General features: G+C 47.8%; 1 protein-coding gene across 1 annotated transcript in view; it reads right to left on the bottom strand.

The window, feature by feature from the left end:
* ZNRF3 (zinc and ring finger 3) overlaps positions 1-18222 on the bottom strand; it is a 52625-nt gene extending 34403 nt beyond the window's left edge. The window contains exon 1 of the mRNA XM_015423563.1: positions 18097-18222. Coding sequence (XP_015279049.1) covers positions 18097-18222 — 126 coding nt within the window. The remainder of the gene's footprint in view (positions 1-18096) is intronic.
* Between the last annotated feature and the right edge of the window lie 2134 nt (positions 18223-20356).

Below are 20356 nucleotides of genomic sequence, written 5' to 3'. Positions count from 1 at the left end.
GAAGAGATGATCATCATCTGTTGGCCAGCGGGTAAGTGTTCCTCTGAAGAAGAGTTATTCGGAGCCAAAGTGGCAGAAGTAGTTGGCGCCAAGGATGTTTGCGTCGTCAAGTAATAATAAGTGGTTGGAGCACTGGCTGGTCAAGCTACTGGAGGGGATGTCGACAGCCCAGATATGACCAAGGGTTCTACTGTCAAAGTGATGGTTGTCTAGGGTTTTTTAGGTTTTGGAGCTGACGGAGTCAAGCTCGATGACCATTTTGAAGGCTTGTCTTTCAGGAGCTTCTTACCAGTCGACAGAGCATCTTCCTGAGACAACCGAATCTCCCCTCGGTGGTGGAGGAGGTGGTGTCGAGTTAGTCGTGGTAAAAGCCATAGCTGGACAGAGAGATGCTGCTAACAAAAGGGAGCAAAGTCAGACTGCCCAGTTTTTTCTTGCTTGCTTAGTAAACCTAGAGCAATGAGGGCACGCTTCTACCCAAGGGAAATGAGACGACCAACATAGGGATTTAAATGAAGGAGAGCAAACAACAGAAGCCCACTTGGGAGGGCCGGGTCTAATGGAGCCAAAGGCTACAGGTGTCTATGTACCAATGCTCAAAGCTTGGCCAATAAGAAGGAAGAGCTTGAGCTTCTAATGCAGACAGAGGGATATGATTTAGTCGGCATTGCAGAGACTTGGTGGGATGATTCACATAATTGGAATGCAGTAGTGGATGGATACGAGTTGTTCAAGAAAAACCAATTGGAATGCAGTAGTGGATGGATACGAGTTGTTCAAGAAAAACCAAAAGGGTCGAAGGGGAGGCGGGGTGGGGGCTGTATGTGAGGAGAGGGTCTGTTTGTCAGGAAATACTGGAGGGGGAGGGCGCCAGCCCGGTGGAAAGTATCTGGGTGAGAGGATAAGGGAAGGAAGGACAAACCGGATTGTGGTTGGAGTCTGCTACAGACCTCCTGGCCAGGAGGAGGAGGTGGATGCTGCCCTCCTTGAACAGCTTGACGGGGTATCCAAACAGCATGACCTGGTAGTTATGGGTGACTTCAGCTTCCCTGATGTGTGCTGGGAGACAAACTCTGCAAAGCGTCCACAGTCACGCAACTTCCTGACCTGTCTGGATGACAACTCCTTTCATCAGCCATACTTGACTTTATATTGACCAAAAGGCAAAAGATGGTAGATGGGGTGAAGGTGTGGGGACCTTAGGGGAAAGTGACCATGTCCTGCTAGAATTCCTTTTGCTGTACGGGACCAAAGAAGTTCGTAGCCACACGTGTATGTTAGATTTGAGTAAGGCAGACTTTAATAAACACAGTGGCATGAAGAAGAGATTGGATTTATATCCCACTCTTCACTACCCAAAGGAGTCTCAGAACAGCTTACAATCTCCCTTCCTATGAGGTAGGTGGGGCTGAGAGAACTCTTTCAAGAACTGCTTGTGAGAGAACAGCTGAGAGAGCCATGACTGACCCAAGGTCTCACCAGCAGCTGCATGTGGAGGAGTGGAGAATCAAACCCAGTTCCCCCAGATTAGAGTCCATGCTCCTAACCACTACACCAAACTGGCTCTCAGGATGAGAATCATTCATAAGAACATAACATAAGAGCATAAGAGAAGCCAATGTTGGATCAGGCCAATGGCCCATTGTCACACAGTGGCAAAAAATGCCATCATGAGGTCCAGCAGTGGGGCCAGGACACTAGAAGCCCTCCCACTATTGCCCCCCCCCAAGCACCAAGAATACAGGGCATCCCTTGCCCCAGATTTCCTATCTATACCTTGTGGCTAATAGCCACTGATGGATCTTTGCTCCAAATATTTATCCAATTCCCACTTGAAGCCATCCATGCTTGTTAGCTGCCACCACCTCCCGTGGCAGTGAATTCCATGTGAAGAATTTTTTTATCGGTTCTAACCCAACTGCTCAGCAATTTCATGGAGTGCCCATGAGTTCTTGTATTGTGAGAAAGGGAGAAAAGTACTTCTTTCTCTACTTGCTCTATCCCATGCATAATATTACCAACCTCGATCATGTCACCTGTCAGCCATCGTTTCTCCAAGCTTAAAAGCCCCAGGCGCTTTAACCTTTCTTCATAGGTTCCAACCCTTTTATCATTCTAGGTGCCCTTTTCTGCACTTTTCCCAATGCTACAATATCCTTTTTGAGGTGTGGTGACCAGAACTGTACACAGTATTCCAAATGAGGTCGCACCATTGATTTATACAGGGACATTATGATACTGGCTGATTTGTTTTCAGTTCCCTTCCTAATAATCCCCAGCATAGCGTTGGCCTTTTTTATTGCAGTCGCACACTGTCTCAACATTTGCAGTGAGTTATCTACTACGACTCCAAGATCTCTCTTGGTCAGTCTCTGCCAGTTTGGACCCTATCAACATGTATTTATAGTTAGGATTTTTGGCCCCAATGTGCATCATTTTGCACTTGACCACCCTGAATCCCATTTGCCATGTTGACGCCCACTTGCCCATCCTCGACAGATCCCTTTGGAGTGCCTCACAATCCTCCCTGCTCTTCACCACCCTGAACAACTTCATGTCATCCACAAATTTAGCCAGTTTCTGATCTACAAGAGGACTTGTCCTTTTATCCCGTGACTATTGAGCTTACTTAAGAGCCTTTGATAAGGAACTTTATCAAAAGCTTTCTGGAAGTCAAGGTAAACAACATCTATTGGGTCCCCCTTGTCCACATGTTTGTTCACCCCCTCAAAGAACACTAACAAGTTAGTGAGACAAGATCTTCCCTTACAGAAACCGTGCTGAGTCTGCCTCAATAGTTTTTGTTCATCAATGTGTCTACTAAGTCTTTCCTTAATAACAGTTTCCACCAACTTACCTGGTATTGACGTCAGACGGACTGGCCTGCAATTTCCCGGATCTCCTCTGGAACCCCTTTTAAAGATGGGAATCACATTAGCTACCTTCCAGTCCTCAGGAATGGAGGCAGATTTTAATGAAAGATTACATATTTTTGTCAGAAGATCCACAAGTTCACAATTGAGTTCTTTCAGAACTCTTGGATGTATGCCATCCAGGCCCGGTGATTTATCAGTTTTTAAGTTGCCTATCCGTCGTAGGACCTCCTCTCTTGTCACCTCAATCTGACTCAGCTCTTCATGGACAAGACTGCTGGAAAAGAAGGGAGCAAGTGAAGGGTGGGCTCTCCCAAAACAAGACCTCTTGAAAGCTCAAGCTGTCGCCATTCCAACAAGAAGGAGGGAACATGGCAGGGGACCGAAGAAGCCCATATGGATGGAGAGGGAACTCCGTGATGTGCTCAGGGAGAAAAAGGAAATGTTCGAGAAACGGAGGCCAGGACACACCTCTAAAGAAGAGTACCTGCGGGTTGCTAGGCACTGTAGGCCAACCCTCAGAGAGGCCAAAGCTCACAGTGAGCTAATGCTGGCCAGGGAGGCTCAGGACAACCAGAAAACCTTCAGATATCTGAGGATAAAGGGGGCAATGGGCCCACTGTTTGGTGGTGAAAATGGAAAACTCTAACAGAAGACAAAGAGAAAGCAGAATCAGAGAATCACAGAATTGGAAGGGGCCATAAAGGCCATCTAGTCCAAACCCCTGCTCAATGCAGGATAAGCCTAGAGCATCCCTGACATGTGTTTGTCTAGCCGCAGCTTAAAGACTGCCAGAAAGGCTCAATGCCTATTCTGCCCCAGTTTCCCCCCTGAAGAAAACAGGCTTATCTAGAGATGGTAGTGGGCTGCTGGTTGACATGGACAGAGAGGTAGTTGAGAAACACCTGGCTGCATTGAATGTGTATAAATTCCCCAGGCCAGACGGTGTGCACCCAAGAGTGCTCAAACAACTTTCTAGAGCCTTTGTCCATCATCTTCCAGACCTCTTGGAGGACAGAAGACGTGCCACAAGACGGGAGGAGGACAGATGTTATCCCAATTTTCAAAAAAGGGAGTAAGGATGACTCAGGAAACTATAGGCCAGTCAGTCTGACCTCTGTCACAGGGAAGATACTGTAGCAGATTTTAAAGCATCTAAACGACAACTTGGTGATCTGGGGAAGTCAGCACGGATTTGTCCCCAATGGTTCCTGCCAGACCAACCTCATTTCCTTCTTTGATTGAGTGACGAACTTACTGGATCAAGGGAATGCTGTTGATGTTGTTTACCTGTATTTCAGTAAAGCTTTCAGCAGGGTTCCCCATGATGTTCTGATGGGTAAAATAGAGGACTGTGGACTGGACTCTAGGATAGTTACGTGGATAGGGAACTCGTTGGAGAAACACACTCAAAAGAGTAGTTGTCAATGCATTTCATCTGAATGGAGGAAGGAGTCCAGGGGGTGCCACAGGGCTCAGTTCTGTGCCGGTACTTTTCAGTATTTTTATAAATGATCTGGATGAGGGTGTGGAGGGGCTACTCATTTAATTTGCAGTTGACACCAAATTGGGAGGAGCAGCGAACACACCAGCAGATAAAGAGAGAAATCAACGAGATCTGGACACACTGGAAAAGTGGGTGGATGTTAACAATATGCAATTTAACAAGGATAAGTGCGAAGTTCTACATCTGGGTAACAAAAATGAGGAACACAAATATTGGATGGGGGATACACTTCTGAAAAGCAGTGTGTGTGCGCTCTTGAGGTGCGGGTGGATTGCTCTCTTTGAAGGGCTGTCACTTAGAGGAGGGCAGGGAGCTGTTCCTGCTGACAGCAGAGGAGAGGAGGACTCGCCATAATGGGTTTAAATTAAGGGCGGGACGGTACCGGCTGGACCTTAGGAAGAACCTTTTTCACAGTTAAGAGTTGTGCCGCAGTGGGATCAGCTGACATGGTGACATGGTGAGCTCCCCCTCACTGGCAGTCTTTAAGACGCGGCTGGACAAACGCTTCTTGCCAGGGATGCTCAATCTAGGCTGATCCTGCACTGAGCAGGGGTTGGACTAGATGGCCTGCGTGGCCCCTTCCCACTCTGGGATTCTCTGATTCTGTGCTACAGCAGAATAGTTCAGGGCACTTTATAAAGGGAAAGGGGCAGTGGACTGTGTAAATCTGATGCGCATATTGCCCCGATATTGCCGCACAGTTTTCTACTTTAGTATCATTTTTCTTCATGATATCAGAACTCTAATATACTGCCCTAGTACGTTGCCTCTTCGTGTAGACTGTATCAATTTGCACTATATAATATGCTGTAAATTTCAGTTCTAGAGGCAGATTATAAATATAGTACATAAATAAATTAAATGACATTCTGCTGATTTAACTGGAACAAATGTTAGCTATAATTCCCTCAATTTCCTCTGGACCCCTTTATAAAAGTTGGTTGACATTTGCCCCTTTACAGTCACCTGGCACGGAAACCGATTTCAGTGAGTTACATATACTGGTTAGTAGATCAACAGTTTCACCTCTGAGTTCCTTAAGAATCTTTGGGTGCATGCTATCTCAACCTGGAGATTCATTTGTTTGCCTGGCAGTCCTAGAATTTCATCTCTCATCACCTCAATCTGACCTAATTCTTCAGAAACCCTTCCTGAAAACAGTGGCTACAGTGTGGATACATGCCCCCCCCCCATGTTCTGCAATGAACACAGGTGCAGATAATTCATTCAGTTTCTTTTCTGTTTCTCTGTCCTCCTTAAGTAATTCCTTGTTCCTCTGTAATCCAAATCTAAAACCTATAATTTTAGAAAGTGCAGCAACTTCTGGACCATCGCACTAATTTCTTACACAAGTAAAATGACGCTCAAAATCTTACAACAGAAAGTGTTACTAGATGTGGAACAAGAAATGCCAGATGTTCAAACTGGATTCACACAAATAAGTGGTACTGATCACATTGCAAATTTACATTGGTTACTGGAGCACTTTATGTGTTTCATAGATTACAGCAAAGCTTTTGACTGTGTGGATCATGCAAAAGCTATGGTTGGTTTTGAAAGAAATGGGTGTGTCACAACATCTGATTGTTTTGATGCTGAACCTGTACATTGGACAAGAGGCTTCTATTAGGGCAGAATAGGGAGAAACTGAATGGTTTCCTATTGATATATCCTTATGATATATTCTGCATATCATATACAATGAAAAGACAATGAATAAATAGGGAGATAAAAGACGTCCTATGTTAGACAAGAATGTATTTCATCTCCCTCTTTATTCAATCTAAATGTAGAACGTATCATAAGGAAAATTGGATTAGATTTAGATGACAGTGGCGTGAAAATTGGAAGATATGCAGATGGCACCACATTACTGGCATAAATCAGTGAAGACTTGAAACGACTCCTGATGAAGGTTAAAGCAGAAAATGCCGAAGCAGGATTACAGCTGAACATGCAGAAGACAAAAGAAGACAAAAAGAGTGGGGGGATTACACAACTTTAAGGTTGATGATGAAGAAACCGTTCAGGGTTAGAACAGATAAAAGGAAGTCCTTCTTCACCCCAAGAGTGATGAACACATGGAATTCACTGCCACAGGAGGTGGCAGCAGCTACAAGCATGGATGGCTTCAAGAGGGAATCAGATAAACATATGGAGCAGAGATTTATCGGTGGCTATGAGCCACAAGGTATAGATAGGAACTCTCAGTCTGGGGCAAGGGATGCTCTGTATTCTTGGTGCTTGGGGTGGGGTGGCAACAGTGGGAGGGCTTCTGGTGTCCTGGCCCCACTGCTGGACGTCCTGATGGCACCTGGTGTTTTTGGCCACTGTGTGTGACAGAGTGTTGGACTGGAGGGGCCATCGGCCTGATCCAACATTGGCTTCTCTTATATTCTTCTTAAGGTTTTTTATTCCTTGGATCCATTATCAACCAAAAGGGAGATTGCAACCAAGAAATCCAAAGGAGATTGAGACTGGGAAATGTAGCCATGAAGGAGGTAGAAAAGATTCTTAAGTGTCAGGATGCGTCGTGGTGACCATGTTCAAGATAATTCATACCATGGTATTTCCCATTACTATGTATGGGTATGAAATGTGAACAATGAAGAAAGCTGCCAGGAAGGGAATAGATTCATTTGAAATGTGGTAGTAGAGGAGAGTTTTATGGATATGATGGACTGACAAAAAATAAGCGGGTTCAAGATCAAATCAAATCAAATCAAATAGCAGAGGAAAGAAGGAAAGCGAAACGCAAAGGTGAAAAGGAAAGATTTACCCAACTGAATGCAGATTTACAGAGAACAGCAAGGAGAGATAAGGAGGCCTTCCTGAATGAACAATGCAAAGTAATAGAGGAAAACAGTAGAATGGGAAGGACTAGAGAGCTCTTCAAGAAAATTGGAGAAATCAAGGGAGCGTTCCATGCAAAGCTGGCCATGATAAAGGATAAAAATGGTAGGGACCTAACAGAAGCAGAAGAGATTAGGAAAAGATGGCAAGAATACACAGAAGAACTATACAAGAAAGACCTCGATGTCCTTGACAACCACGACGGTATAATCACTGACCTCGAGCCAGACATCCTGGAATGTGAAGTTAAATGGGCCTTAGAAAGCATTGCTAACAACAAAGCTAGTGGAGGTGATGGTATTCCAGCTGAGCTATTCAAAGTCTTAGAAGATGATGCTGTTAAAGTGCTGCACTCCATTTGCCAGCAAATTTGGAAAACGCAACAGTGGCCACAGGATTGGAAAAGGTCAGTATACATTCCAATCCCAAAGAAGGGCAACGCCAAGGAATGTTCAAACTATCGCACAATTGCACTCATATCACACGCTAGCAAGGTCATGCTCAAGATCCTACAAGCTAGGCTTCAACAGTACGTGGATAGAGAACTACCAGAAGTACAAGCTGGGTTTCGAAGAGGTAGAGGAACGAGAGATCATATTGCCAACATTCGCTGGATTATGGAGAAAGCAAGAGAGTACCAGAAAAATATCTACTTCTGCTTCATTGACTATGCTAAAGCTTTTGACTGTGTGGATCACAACAAACTATGGCAGGTCCTTAAAGAGATGGGAGTACCAGACCACCTCACATGTCTCTTGAGAAACCTGTATAAGGGCCAAGAAGCAACAGTTAGAACTGGATATGGAACAACTGATTGGTTTAGCATAGGAAAAGGAGTACGACAAGGATGTATATTGTCGCCTTGCTTATTTAATATATATGCAGAGTACATCATGCGAAATGCTGGCCTGGATGAATCACAAGTGGGAATTAAGATTGCTGGGGAAAAGATCAACAACCTCAGATATGCAGATGATACCACTCTAATGGCTGAAAGTGAAGAGGACCTAAAGAGCCTCTTGCTCAGGGTAAAAGAGGAGAGCGCAAAAGTGGGCTTGAAGCTCATCATCAAAAAAACTAAGATCATGGCATCCGGCCCCATCACTCCTTGGCAAATAGAAGGGGAAGTCGTGGAAGTAGTGACAGACTTCACGTTCCTGGGATCCCAGATCACCGCAGACTGTGACAGCAGCCATGAAATTAAAAGACGCCTGCTCCTTGGGAGGAAAGCGATGGCGAACCTCAACAGCATGATAAAAAGTAGAGACACCACCCTGCCAACAAAAGTCTGCATGGTCAAAGCAATGGTATTCTCAGTAGTCACGTATGGCTGCGAGAGTTGGACTATAAGGAAGGCCGAGCGCCGAAGAATAGATTCTTTTGAACTATGGTGCTGGAGAAGAGTCTTGAGAGTCCCTTGGACTGCAAGAAGATCAAATCAGTCAATCCTCAAAGAAATCAACCCTGGCTGTTCCCTGGAAGGCCAGATAATGAAACTGAAGCTCAAATACTTTGGCCACCAAATGAGAAAGGAGCACTCCCTGGAGAAAACCCTGATGCTGGGAAAGACTGAAGGTCAAAGAAGCCGGGGACGGCAAAGGATGAGATGGTTAGACAGTGTCACAGATGCAACGAATATGAAGTTGAGCAAACTTCAGAGGACGGCGGAAGACAGGAGGGCCTGGCGTGATATGGTCCATGGGGTCGCGGAGAGTCGGACTCGACTGTGCGACTGAACAACAACAACAAAAGATCAAATCAAGGCTGAACTCTCCCTAGAAGCTGACATGACTAAACTGCGGCTATCATACTTGTCATATTACAAGAAGACAAGAGTCACTGGAAAAGACAATAATGCTAGGAAAAGGTGAAGGCAGGAGAAGAGGAAGACCCAACATGAGATGGATTGATGTAATCAAGGTAGCCCATGGCCTTAAGTTTGCAAGACCTGAGCAAGACTGTCAATGACAGGACATTTTGGAGGTCATTAATTCATAGGGTCACCATAAGTTGGAAGTGACTTGACTGCACTTAACACCCACAATGTTAGAGAAAAGCATAATCAATTATGTCCAATTTGACTTTTTTAAAAAAGAGGTATGCCATCCAGAACCGCTGACCTTGTGGAGTATATATTAATTACATGACAGTGGAAGAAAAAAGCCTGACAGAGGGGGGGGGGCGCAAACTGAAAAGAGCAACAAACTGTACATTGGCCTGAATAGTCCGGAAGCCAAAAAATGGAAACAAGATGGCACCGCTGCTGCTTCCCAAGCAAGACTGAAATTAGGAACCCTAAAATTTTTGGAGAAAATTGGAGAGGGAGAATTCCCTGCCACAGAAGAATAATGTCCCTTCTGTTAACCCATGGAGAAGTTTAAATCCAGAGGGTGGCTCGATGTAGAGCCACATGGGAGAGTACAGAGAAACTCACTCCTACAGAAGCTGCCCAATGGAAGACGAAAGCACCCACCTTCTCCTCGCACTCACACCATCACGGCAGCTAGTGTTTCAAGAGAAGGGGGGGGGCGCGGAAGTTCTCTTTGAAGCAGCTGACTGCAAGTGCTTCCCAGTGACCATGGAAACAGGCTCAGTAGGTTCCCAGCCTGAGAACCAAGCTGCAGCTACCTTCGCTGCCATGTCTCTCAACTTTCTCTCTTTCACACACTCACCCCCACACACACAAAAGAGAGGCCTCTGCTAGACAACTCCAGCCCATCCAGTCGACTGGGTTCAGACAGCTCCCTCTTCCTTGCTGAAGCCCATTTTTCTTTCCGTAACTTCCCCCTCCCAGCCCTACCCGGGAGATCATTGGATCAGTAAAGCACTTGAACCTGGTGAAGCTTGCCTGAGGCAAGGCCTCACACACAGCCGCCAAGCCTCTCCAGCCCACTTCTCACAGACACGGAGCACCAGCACGCGGGGGGGGGGGGGGGACGACGACCAAAATCTGCCTCCATTCCTGAGGACTGGAAGGTGGCTACAAGTGGAACAAGTGGAGGCCATGACTAGCAGCCCCTCCACCTCTGATGCTGAGTGGTGAACCCCATCAGGAGGTTGAGGAGATCTTGGACTTTAAACATGGTTGCTTGTATTACCTGATGAAGTGGAAATCATTCGACCCCTCCCTAAATGAATGGGTGCGCTGTAACCATGTTAATGCCCCACGACTCGTGCGTGCCTTCCACAAAGCTTACCCAATGAGGTTGGTGGGATGGGGTCTTCGGGGTGGTGGAATGTCAGCCACGCATCTTTCTGGAGCTTGGTTGCCATGGAGTGGCGGGGGGTGCACAAGCTGGAACGAGTGGCTTCGTTTCTGCCTGTCCTCTGCCTGGGGTCTGGTGTAGCCATGTACCCTTGAGGCCTGTACTGCCTTCACTATCCCTTTTCCCCTAGGAATCTTAGAGCGTTAGCTTAGAAGTGATTGGCCAAAAAGAGCCACTGATGTATGTTTGATTATGCTATAATTACTGGCTTCGCGAGCTGGACCTCAGTCCTAACAAAGTACATTATGAATCTGGATCCTATCTAAGTCTCAATAAACTTTACTTCTCTTGAATGAGTGTTATTGGGAACTGATTTCTCCAGGGGCTCTGACAACAACAGCAAAAATTTTCTGGTATTTTAAAATGTTCTATTATGTGCATTTATTATGTGCAATTGATATGTAATATGATATGTAATAATTCGGCTTTTTTTCTCTCCTTTTTGACAATTCCAGAAAGCAACACCTGGCTCTAAAGAAAATCTTTGTTCATATATTTATTTAATATTGACCACTGAGGAAAGCTCTAAGGGGCCAAAAAGCATATCGTCTACTGGTCAAAAGATATACCCATCAATTGTATAAGTAAAACTTTCAGCTGTATGTGTAAAAAGTTTTAAGAGTCTGATAATTGGATCATTTCTTTTAACGTATTTTATGTTTTACTAATGTGTACACCATAATAAATATTTGTATTTTTATAATAACTTATTTTGTTAGCTTGACCCTCATGTATCACTCACACACAGAGAGAGATAAAGGAAGACTACTCAGCTCAGCGCACACAGCATTTACACACAAGTGGTGGAGGCTGACAGCTGGTCCAAACCCTTTGCCTGCTGAGAGGCATATGCACTAAATCAAGTGAAAGCCCAGGGACACCCGCAAGACCAACACAACGCGTTTATCCCAGCGTGGGCTCTCTTAGTCAGAGTGCACTCCCTTAGATGCTGATGGGAAGGCAATCGTTTCCGAGATATTTTTAAGCAACTCACAGAAGGGGATGGGGAGAAGCTGGAGCTTCAAAGCCGGGCGTCTCACCTTGCCATAAATCTTTCCGGGCAACTCCTTATGTGAGGGACTGAAACAGATTTCACTGCTAATCGTAATGGGTGACTCAAGACATCAGAGGCTCCAGGTCCTCATGAGGTACAGCAGATAAAAGTGTGACAAAATAGGATAAACGTATTTATCTATAAAATCTATGTCCTGCCTTTTTGTCTAGCCAGGGGGCACCACAGTTAATGAAGGAAGAAGCAGTTTATGAAAAATAACTACCCTCTGTATAGGGTTACACTATGATGCACCAATTAAAATATCTAAAAAGGGGGTTTGGGCAGCACAGGCTGAGGCTCTTGCTTTCCGGATGGTTCAGGGAAGTGGAAGCAGCGGCTGCCAAGCAACAGCTCCTCCCCATACTGAGAGACGGGGGAAGGGCCTGAGATTTCAGCGGGGGGGGGGGGGGGAAAGCAAGCAAGGTTCCCCTCCCGGAGAAAGGGTGCAGGGTGGGTTAAACCATATGCAATAATTACTTTCTTATGAAACGTAAAACTTATTTTACTGCTTTAACAGAACAAATACATCATCTATAACATATTCTAACATAAAATTTGGCACATTTGTGGAATTTAAAAGTATAAATGTCTTTGTTTTCTACAAGCAAAGCTGCAAAGATATCCAAGAGGGGGAGTGCTGGAAGAAAAGACCACCTGTCCCCATGGGAACCAGCCTAACCACTTCAGTCATCTGCGGAGGCCGTCCTTTGGGCACCCGACACGCTCCAAGGCCAGGGCCCTCTTGGTCACGGCACCAAAACACCGGGACTCCCTCTCCAAGGAGATGTTTTTGCTTTGTGTGGGGCTCCCTCAGTAACTCTTCTCAGCCCCCCAGGCCCCGCGTGGGTGTGTTTCTGTGTGTGTTTACATGTTATATTTAATATTTTAATTATTTATATGTATTAGTGCTATAAATGTTCCTTACTGTCCAAAATGTTTTACTGTTTTAATGTTCATCACTTTGAGGACCCTAAGTGGGAAGGCAGCATAGAAATATTTTAAATAAATAAAATGCTACACTTTAGGCTACCTGAGCACCTCTTGAGTTTTTGCCATCTGAGAGAAATCAGATACCAATGGACAGCGTCATAACATTTTCTAAACAGCTCAAAGTTTCCAGGAATCCCTTTGCTGCGCATTGCTGCTCAGGCTTTGAAACCCAGAACTGATATCATATGAGGTCCACTGACTGACCGGCCAGCCGACCGACCACTCCAGGGCTGCCACAACGCTTCAAGAGGGAACAGGATCAACATACGGAGTAAGCAGAGGTCCATCAGGGGCCCCTATTAGCCACAAGGTCTAGATAGGAACTCTCAGTCTGGGGCAAGGGATGCTCTGTCTTCTTGGTGCTGGGGGGGGGGCAACAGTGGGAGGGCTCCTGGTGACCTGGACCCACTGCAGGTGGACCTCCTGATGGCCGCTTGTATTTCTGGCCACTGTGTGTGACCCAGAGTGTTGGACTGGATGGGCCACTGGCGTGATCCACCATGGGCTTCTCTTATGTTCTTATAAGAGGGAATTGGATAAACATCTGGAGCAAAGGTCCATCAGTGGCTATATGTCACAAGGTATAGATAGGAACTCTCAGTCTGGGGAAAGGGATGCTTTGTCTTCCTGGTGCTTGGGGGGGGGGGTCAACAGTGGGAGGGCTCCTGGTGTCCTGGCCCCCCTGCTGGACCTCCTGAGGGCACCTGGTATTTCTGGCCACTGAGTGACACAGAGTGTTGGACTGGATGGGCCACTGGCCTGATCCAACATTGGCTTCTCTCTTATTTTCTTATGTTCACTCTTGACAAGCCACTGCAGATGTATTTAGACTACAGTGGGCAGGCAGATTAATTCCTTCTGCAATTGTCTTCTCAACACCCCCCCCCCCCAAGGGAAGGGAAGCACTGGCTCAGTGTTGGCTCATGCCACCTTCAGATAGATCCCCAACAAAAGAGAAAAACTGAAGCTCAGTCAACCTCGCTGGCAAGCAAAAAGCTCAAGCACTTCCAGAGCCATCCAGATATACTTCTTGGCCCAACTGAAAGCTCCCAGAAGTGACCACTGGCGGACCACTGCTGCTGGCCTATCTGGTCTCTGGTTGGATCCTGCTGACGGGGTGGGTTGGGAGGGACAACAGAACAGCCTAGGCCTAGCTTGGCCCCAGAGGGAGCGGCAACGACATGCACAGGTCCATCCGGTGGTCCCCTCCTGTCCTGCTAGCTGGACAGGAGCCAAGGAGCCCCTGAGGACCTGGCCTTTAACCGTGGCCAAGCAGCAGTGCCCCGGGGTAAGAGCCTACGGGGAACCCTCCCCAAAAGTAGGTCAGTCCTCCTTGAAGGCCGTTCCTTACGCAGGGGCAGAAGGCGCTTTCTGCTGTTGACAGGAAGGAGTGAAGAAAGATGAAGGATAGGAACCACAGGTATCGGGAAAGGTGTGCCACTGGCCTTCTCATGGACCTCAGCAGCTCACAACAGATCTGGAAGCACCACCCAAGAGAGGCACTCCTAGACTCTCACAACGTCACAGAGAATACCGGCAGATGAGACTACTGTAATGCGCAGTGTGGGGGGCTGCCCTTGAAGCCTGTCTGGGAGCTACAACTGGTACAGAACGGAACCACACCAGCCCCATCTTATTCCACCTATGCTGGCTCCCAATTTGCCTCCGGGCCTAATTCAAAGTTCTGGTGTTGACCTTTAAAACCTACGGCTTGGGCCCAACATGCCTTAAGGGTCACCCACTCTCGTATGAACGCACCTGATCACGATGGGGCCCACATCCTGTGCCCCCACCCTCTGAGGCCAGGCAGGCAGCAACCAGCGGAAAGGCCTTCTTGACCATGGCACCAAAACTCTGGAACTCCCTCCCCTCAGGGAACTCTCTCTGTGTGTCACAGTCGCGCCCCCCCCCCTCCCGGCCATCACCTTCTGTCGGCAGGTGAAGGCTTCCGTACTGTTTGGTACTCCCCTCGTCCTTCCTCCTTCCAGTTTATGTGTCTGTGTCTCTAGGTTTACATGTTTTCTTAAACTGTTTCATACATTTTATATACGGTCATTTGTAGACTGATTGTTCCTGCCTTGGGTGGGAAAGTGGCAAACAAATGTTTTAAATGAATAGAAATCATGTGCTACCCAAGGGGTACTCCCCAGCTCCACCTGCAACATAGCACAGGAGTCTGGGACACACCTTTCCAGACCACCAGGCTGCCCTTCAAAATATCTGTGCTCCAGTTGGCTTCCAGAGCTGCCGTGAAGACTTCAGCAATCTGGATCGCCAGCACTCCTGTGGGGCCTTTTGCGTGGCTGGCCTCAGTGGTGGTGCCCCCAAGGTATTCTGGGACAGCCAAGCACCCAGAAAGGAACAAGCGCAGATGCTGGTGCAGAGCTCCTGTTTTGCATGCAGAAGGTCCCGGGATCAATGCCTGCTGTCTCCAGTGGCGCGATCTCAGGCAGCAGGGGCTACGAGAGACCTGCCTCTGCCTGGGAACCTGCACAGCCACAGCGCCTGAGGAGGCAACACAGAAACAGATGGGCCGACTCTGCAGGCCCCCAGAGCATGGTTCCTCCTCCCTCGGGGCTGCTGCCAGGCCCAGCAGTCACTTTACAACCGAGGAAATGGAACATGCCACAGCTCTCCCCCTTCGCCAGAGCTCCCATCACACAACTGCACAGATGGAGGTTCTCCACCCCACGGCCACTCGTGCTTATTTGTGCCAAGTGCCTCTCTTTGTAAAGCTGGTTTCCGAACAAGGTGACTGTGGCAGACTGCACTTTGTAAGGGGCTAAAAACTACAGGGCTGTGAAGGGTTAATTCTTCACAGAGCCGGAGAGCCTTGCAGGGCAGGCTGCTCTGAGCAATCAGATTGGTCGGCATCAGCTGAGCAGACAGAGTCTTGAGAGAGCTGGATGCTGAGATTTGATTTCCGATTTGAGCCTTGACTTGAGAGAGTTCGAATTCAGCCCGGACTGAGAGTCTGATTGCAGCCTTAGCTGAGAGCAGTTCAAGACAGATAGGAGAACGGTGGAAAGGTTGGCTAGGAGGTTTGGGAAGTCAACCGAGACTCCCATTCAGACCAAGGAAAGGGGAGAAAACGTCTAGGGAGAGAAGGAGATCCCCTACCCAGTTGAATAGGGTGATATCTCTGAAGGGCGCAGAGACCCCTGGTCCGGTGTGGTTAAAAACTGCATGGAGAAACCTAAAGAGTCAGTCAAACACTGGTGTTCCCAAGAGAAGGGGGTTGGGTACTGGGAAGAGGGATACCAGCCTTCTGGGCACCAAAAGAGTCTACTAATATACAAATAAAGTGTGCTGGAGTGGTTCGGGGAAACCCAGGAACAAAAGCCTTTCAAAATAAAGAACTACTGCTGTTTACCCCCCCCCCCTTCGAAGCAGTGGCGGCGGCGAGTGATTTTGCAGAGCTTTCCCTGCGCATGCGCAGGGGACGCTCTGTCACTTTGGGGGGGATTTAAGTATCCCCCCGATAGTTTTTTAAAGTTTTAAGATTTTTGTGCACACCTGGGGACTGCCCCACGTGTGCACAAAACTCTCCCTCCCCCCCAGGTGCCCCCGGTGCGCGGATTTAGGTATCCGCACACCAGGGGGCGACTTCAGAATTATACAAATACAAAGACGGAGGTCCTGGGGCTGAGTCGGATCGGTTCGGGGTTGGGGCTCCCTCTCCCGGCCTTCGATGGGACGCCTTTGGTGCCTACGTCGGAGGTTAGGAGTTTGGGGGTGCTCCTGGACTTCTCATTAACGATGGAGGCCCAGGTAGCAGCCACTGCCAAGTCGGCATTTTACCATCTTCGGCTGGCAAGGCAGTTGGTTCCCTTCCTCGACCGGACTGACTTGGCCACGGTGATCCACGCGACGGTCACCTCAAGGTTAGACTACTGTAACGCTCTCTACATGGGGCTGCCTTTGTCGCAAATTCGGAAGCTGCAACTAGTGCAGAATGCTGCAGCCAGGCTGCTGACGGATCTTCCTAGACGAGATCACATCCAGCCAGTGCTGAAAGCGCTGCACTGGTTGCCAATAGCGTACCGGGTTCGCTTCAAAGTGCTGGTTATCACCTTTAAAGCCCTATATGGCCAGGGACCAGCCTACCTAAGGGACCGCCTTACCCCACATGTTCCCCCAAGGGCACTACGGCCAGGGAGCCGGAACCTACTGGAGGTACCGGGCCCCCGGTCCATCAAATTAACCATGCCACCACTAGACCACCAATGCATCAGTATACCATCGACGCCCGGGAGGACATCTGGATATGGGCATGGACTGCCAAAGCCCTAAATACTTTCTTTTGCATTATGGGCAAGACTGGGACGTTCAGAGGACCGCCATCTTGGTTTTAGCTAGCTTTGTTTTAGATAGGTTATAAATTATGAAGCAATTTTAATATTTTGTATTGTTTTATTGTTTTACTTTGTTATTAATTATATGTTGTTAGCCGCCCTGCGCCTCCGGGGAGGGCGGGGTATCAATATAAATAATAAATAAATAAATAAATAAATTAGATATATAGATAGTAACTGTGAATAATTCAAGAAACTCTCACTAGCCTGATATATAAAAATAAGAGTTTGTGCGAATACTATTTTATCTCAGTATTTTCAACCCCTGACTTCACCTAACCTTTTCCCCTTGATGTAAAATAAAACACTTTGTTATTTTTGGATTTTAAAAGCATCTCAAGTACCATTTTGTATCATTTATGTTAAAGGGAGACCCCAGCCCTTCCCTCAGGTCCTGGGCTGAGATAATAGCCATTACGTATTACTGACACAGGGTGGGAGTGCTAAAGCTACTGTAAAGGGAAGAAGAACCCACGCTGCCACCAGGGCTGCTCAGTCAGTGGAGGGGCACAAAAGGAACACGAAGGGGGAACATTGCCAAAAAGGGAGGGAAGTGGATGGGGTCTGTCACCGTGACACAGTCTCCTTGCTCCTTAACGTGCCACAGTCAAATGCCAGCGAAGGGGGGCCACAGAGGGATGCCTTCCCCACGGCTGTCGGCCCTGCCGGCACTCCGAAAACCTCCCACAAGCAGAAGTCTTGGCAGGATCAGCAGACCAGCCACGCTGAGCCCACGGCTGGCCCAAAGGACTGGGCCCAAAGGAGAGAGGACCCCCACATGGAAGAAAACAGGAGGGCACGAAGGGAGGCAGCTGACAGGGGCAGCAGGTCTCATGATTCGTACTAAGGAAACAAAGGGCTGTGAGGGGACTGGGAAAAGGTTCTAAGCTAGGATGAATTGACATCACAGCGCATTCACTGAGGTGGGCTGCACACCGCAGCTGGGACTGTTCCCCCCCCCCCAATCTGCTAGCCCACCAGCAAGGAATCGTCCCTGCATGGCTTGCAGACACCCTCTGTGTTCCCAAAACTTAGTCCAGAAGCCACCTGAGACGGCCCCTGCCCCTGGCGCTGTCTTGGTCACATTATTCTGGCAGCTGCTGCTCATTTAAATCCAGAGGGGCAAGAGGATGCCAGCAGACAGACAGCACCCCCTCGCAGTGCCTTCCACCCAACAGGGTTTGCCCAGGTCCCTTACCTTGCCCAGGACGGTGAGACAGGGCTTGGGCTCCAGCTCTGGCTGCTCTAGTTTCACGACTCCGACCCAGCCGTACTCGTACAAGTCCTCTTCGTCGTTGCTGTTGCAGAGCCCCAGCGGATGCATCTGGATTCAACAAAGGGGAAGACGAAGCCGCCATGAAGCAGGCAAGGAAAGCAGAGCCCCGCCCCGCCCACAGCGACCGCTCCCCTCCCCAGCACAGCAGCTGCCCGGGCTCCCCTGGGCCAAGAGACACACACTGGTTCCGTTACTTATTTATGTGGTTGTTTGTTCAGAAAATGGCCACGGAACGTGGAACAAACTGTGCATGTGGGAACAGCCTACTACGCTACAGGTCAGGGAGCTTTTCCAGTAGGGAAGTCCTCTTGAAACTCATGCTGCTTGGCAGGAACCCGTTTCTGCCTCTTGGCTCACTAGGATATACCTTAAAAGCAGGCCCAATATGATTTCCCCCCCTTCCCTACGGTCAGGCACTGGAGGACTTCTGTTTCATTGTTATAACCAAATATTATGAGCAAGAATGGGTCTCTTCTGAGCTTCTATACAGAAGACAATTCCAGAGAAGCAAAGCTCCTGCCCTCTTTCTCCTCCACGCAAGGCCTGCATCCCCCCCCCCGTTTTTTTACCTCCACTAGCAACCCCCCCTCGCCCCCACCCCACCCCACCCCCCCTTTCCGGGGGGGGTTTCAGGAGCTCACAGCTGCCATCTGAAGGCCAGGCCCTCTTCCTCCCAAAAGCACGGGGCTGGTGGCGACATCTCTAAAGCGCAAGGGGGTCACCAGTTTCTTTTGTTTCTCTTACTTTAACCATTTATTCACAGTTTTGCTTATACAGGACAAAACACAGAAATAGCAAAGCTAATGAACCCAAAGACTGAGATGAACACTCTATGCAGGACTATCATTTTTTTTTGGGGGGGGGGTATTATGGAGTCCTATCTAACTGAGCCAGGTCATCATTTCTTTAGGGCACTTCTTTATACTTCCTATTCCATTCTAATGTACTAGGAATAGTATTCTTTCTCCAGTGTTTTGCGTATACAATTCTCATTGCTGTTATCAAAAGCAAGATTACATTAGGACATTTTTTAGAAGCACAGACACACCGCTTAACAGAGTAACATCTGGAAAGTGAGGAAATTTCACATTCAAAACATTTTCCATACACTCTGCCACTGACAACCTATATTCTTTTGCCCCTGGACACGGCCACCACAGCTTTTTCTATTTTGGAGGGCTGCTTTCGAGAAAAAGCCAAGCACTCACCTATACTACTTAATAAATGTGTAACTTTTTTTAAAGCAGTAATCTTGTTTAAACCACTCTCATGGATCACTGCCTTGACGTGGCGAGGGGGCTTACGTGGTCCGATGAGGCTGCAGGCTATGCCGTGGAGGGCCACCCAGGACAGACAGGCCACAGCAGAGAACAGACAAAACGTGATCCACTGGAGAAGGAAATGGCAACCCACTCCAGTACCCCATGGACACTAACAAAAGGCTGAAAGATATGACGCCAGAAGATGAGCCCTTCAAGTCAGAAGGTGTCCAATACGCTACTGGGGAAGAGCAGAGGGCAAGTACAAGTAACTCCAGAAAGAGTGAAGTGGCTGGGCCAAAGCCGAAAGGACGCTCAGCTGTGGATGTGTCTGATGGTGAAAGGAAAGTCCAAAGCTGCAAAGAACAATACTGCATAGGAACCTGGGATGTAAGATCTATGAATCAAGTTAAATTGGATGTGGTCAAAAATGAACTGGCAAGACTGAACATCGACATCTTGGGAATCAGTGGACTAAAGTGGACAGCAATGGGCGAATTTAACTTGAAAGACCATAATATCTACTACTGTGGCCATGAATCTCATAGAAAAAATGGTGTGGCAGTAATGGGATACAATCTCAAAAACAACAGAATTATCTCAGTCCGAATCCAAGGCAAACCACTGAACATCACAGTAATCTATGCCCACAATAAGTCTATGCCCCAACCACTGATGCAGAAGAGGCTGAAGTGGACCAGTTCTATGATGACCTACAACACCTCCTAGAACTAACACCAAAAAAAGATGTCCTTATCATCATAGGGGACTGGAATGCTAAAGTAGGAAGTCAAAAGGTAACCGGAATAACAGACAAGTTTGGCCTTGGAGAACAAAATGAGGCCAGGCAAAGGCTAAGAGAGTTTTGTCAAGAGAACACGCTGGTCAGAGAGAACACCTTCTTCCAACAACCTAAGAGGCGA

The sequence above is a fragment of the Gekko japonicus genome, unplaced genomic scaffold, assembly GCF_001447785.1.
Source record: "Gekko japonicus isolate JY-2015 unplaced genomic scaffold, Gekko_japonicus_V1.1 scaffold3663, whole genome shotgun sequence".
Lineage (NCBI taxonomy): Eukaryota > Metazoa > Chordata > Lepidosauria > Squamata > Gekkonidae > Gekko > Gekko japonicus.
The sequence above is the reverse complement of the archived record's forward strand: the minus strand, read 5'-3'. Positions and strand labels throughout refer to the sequence as shown.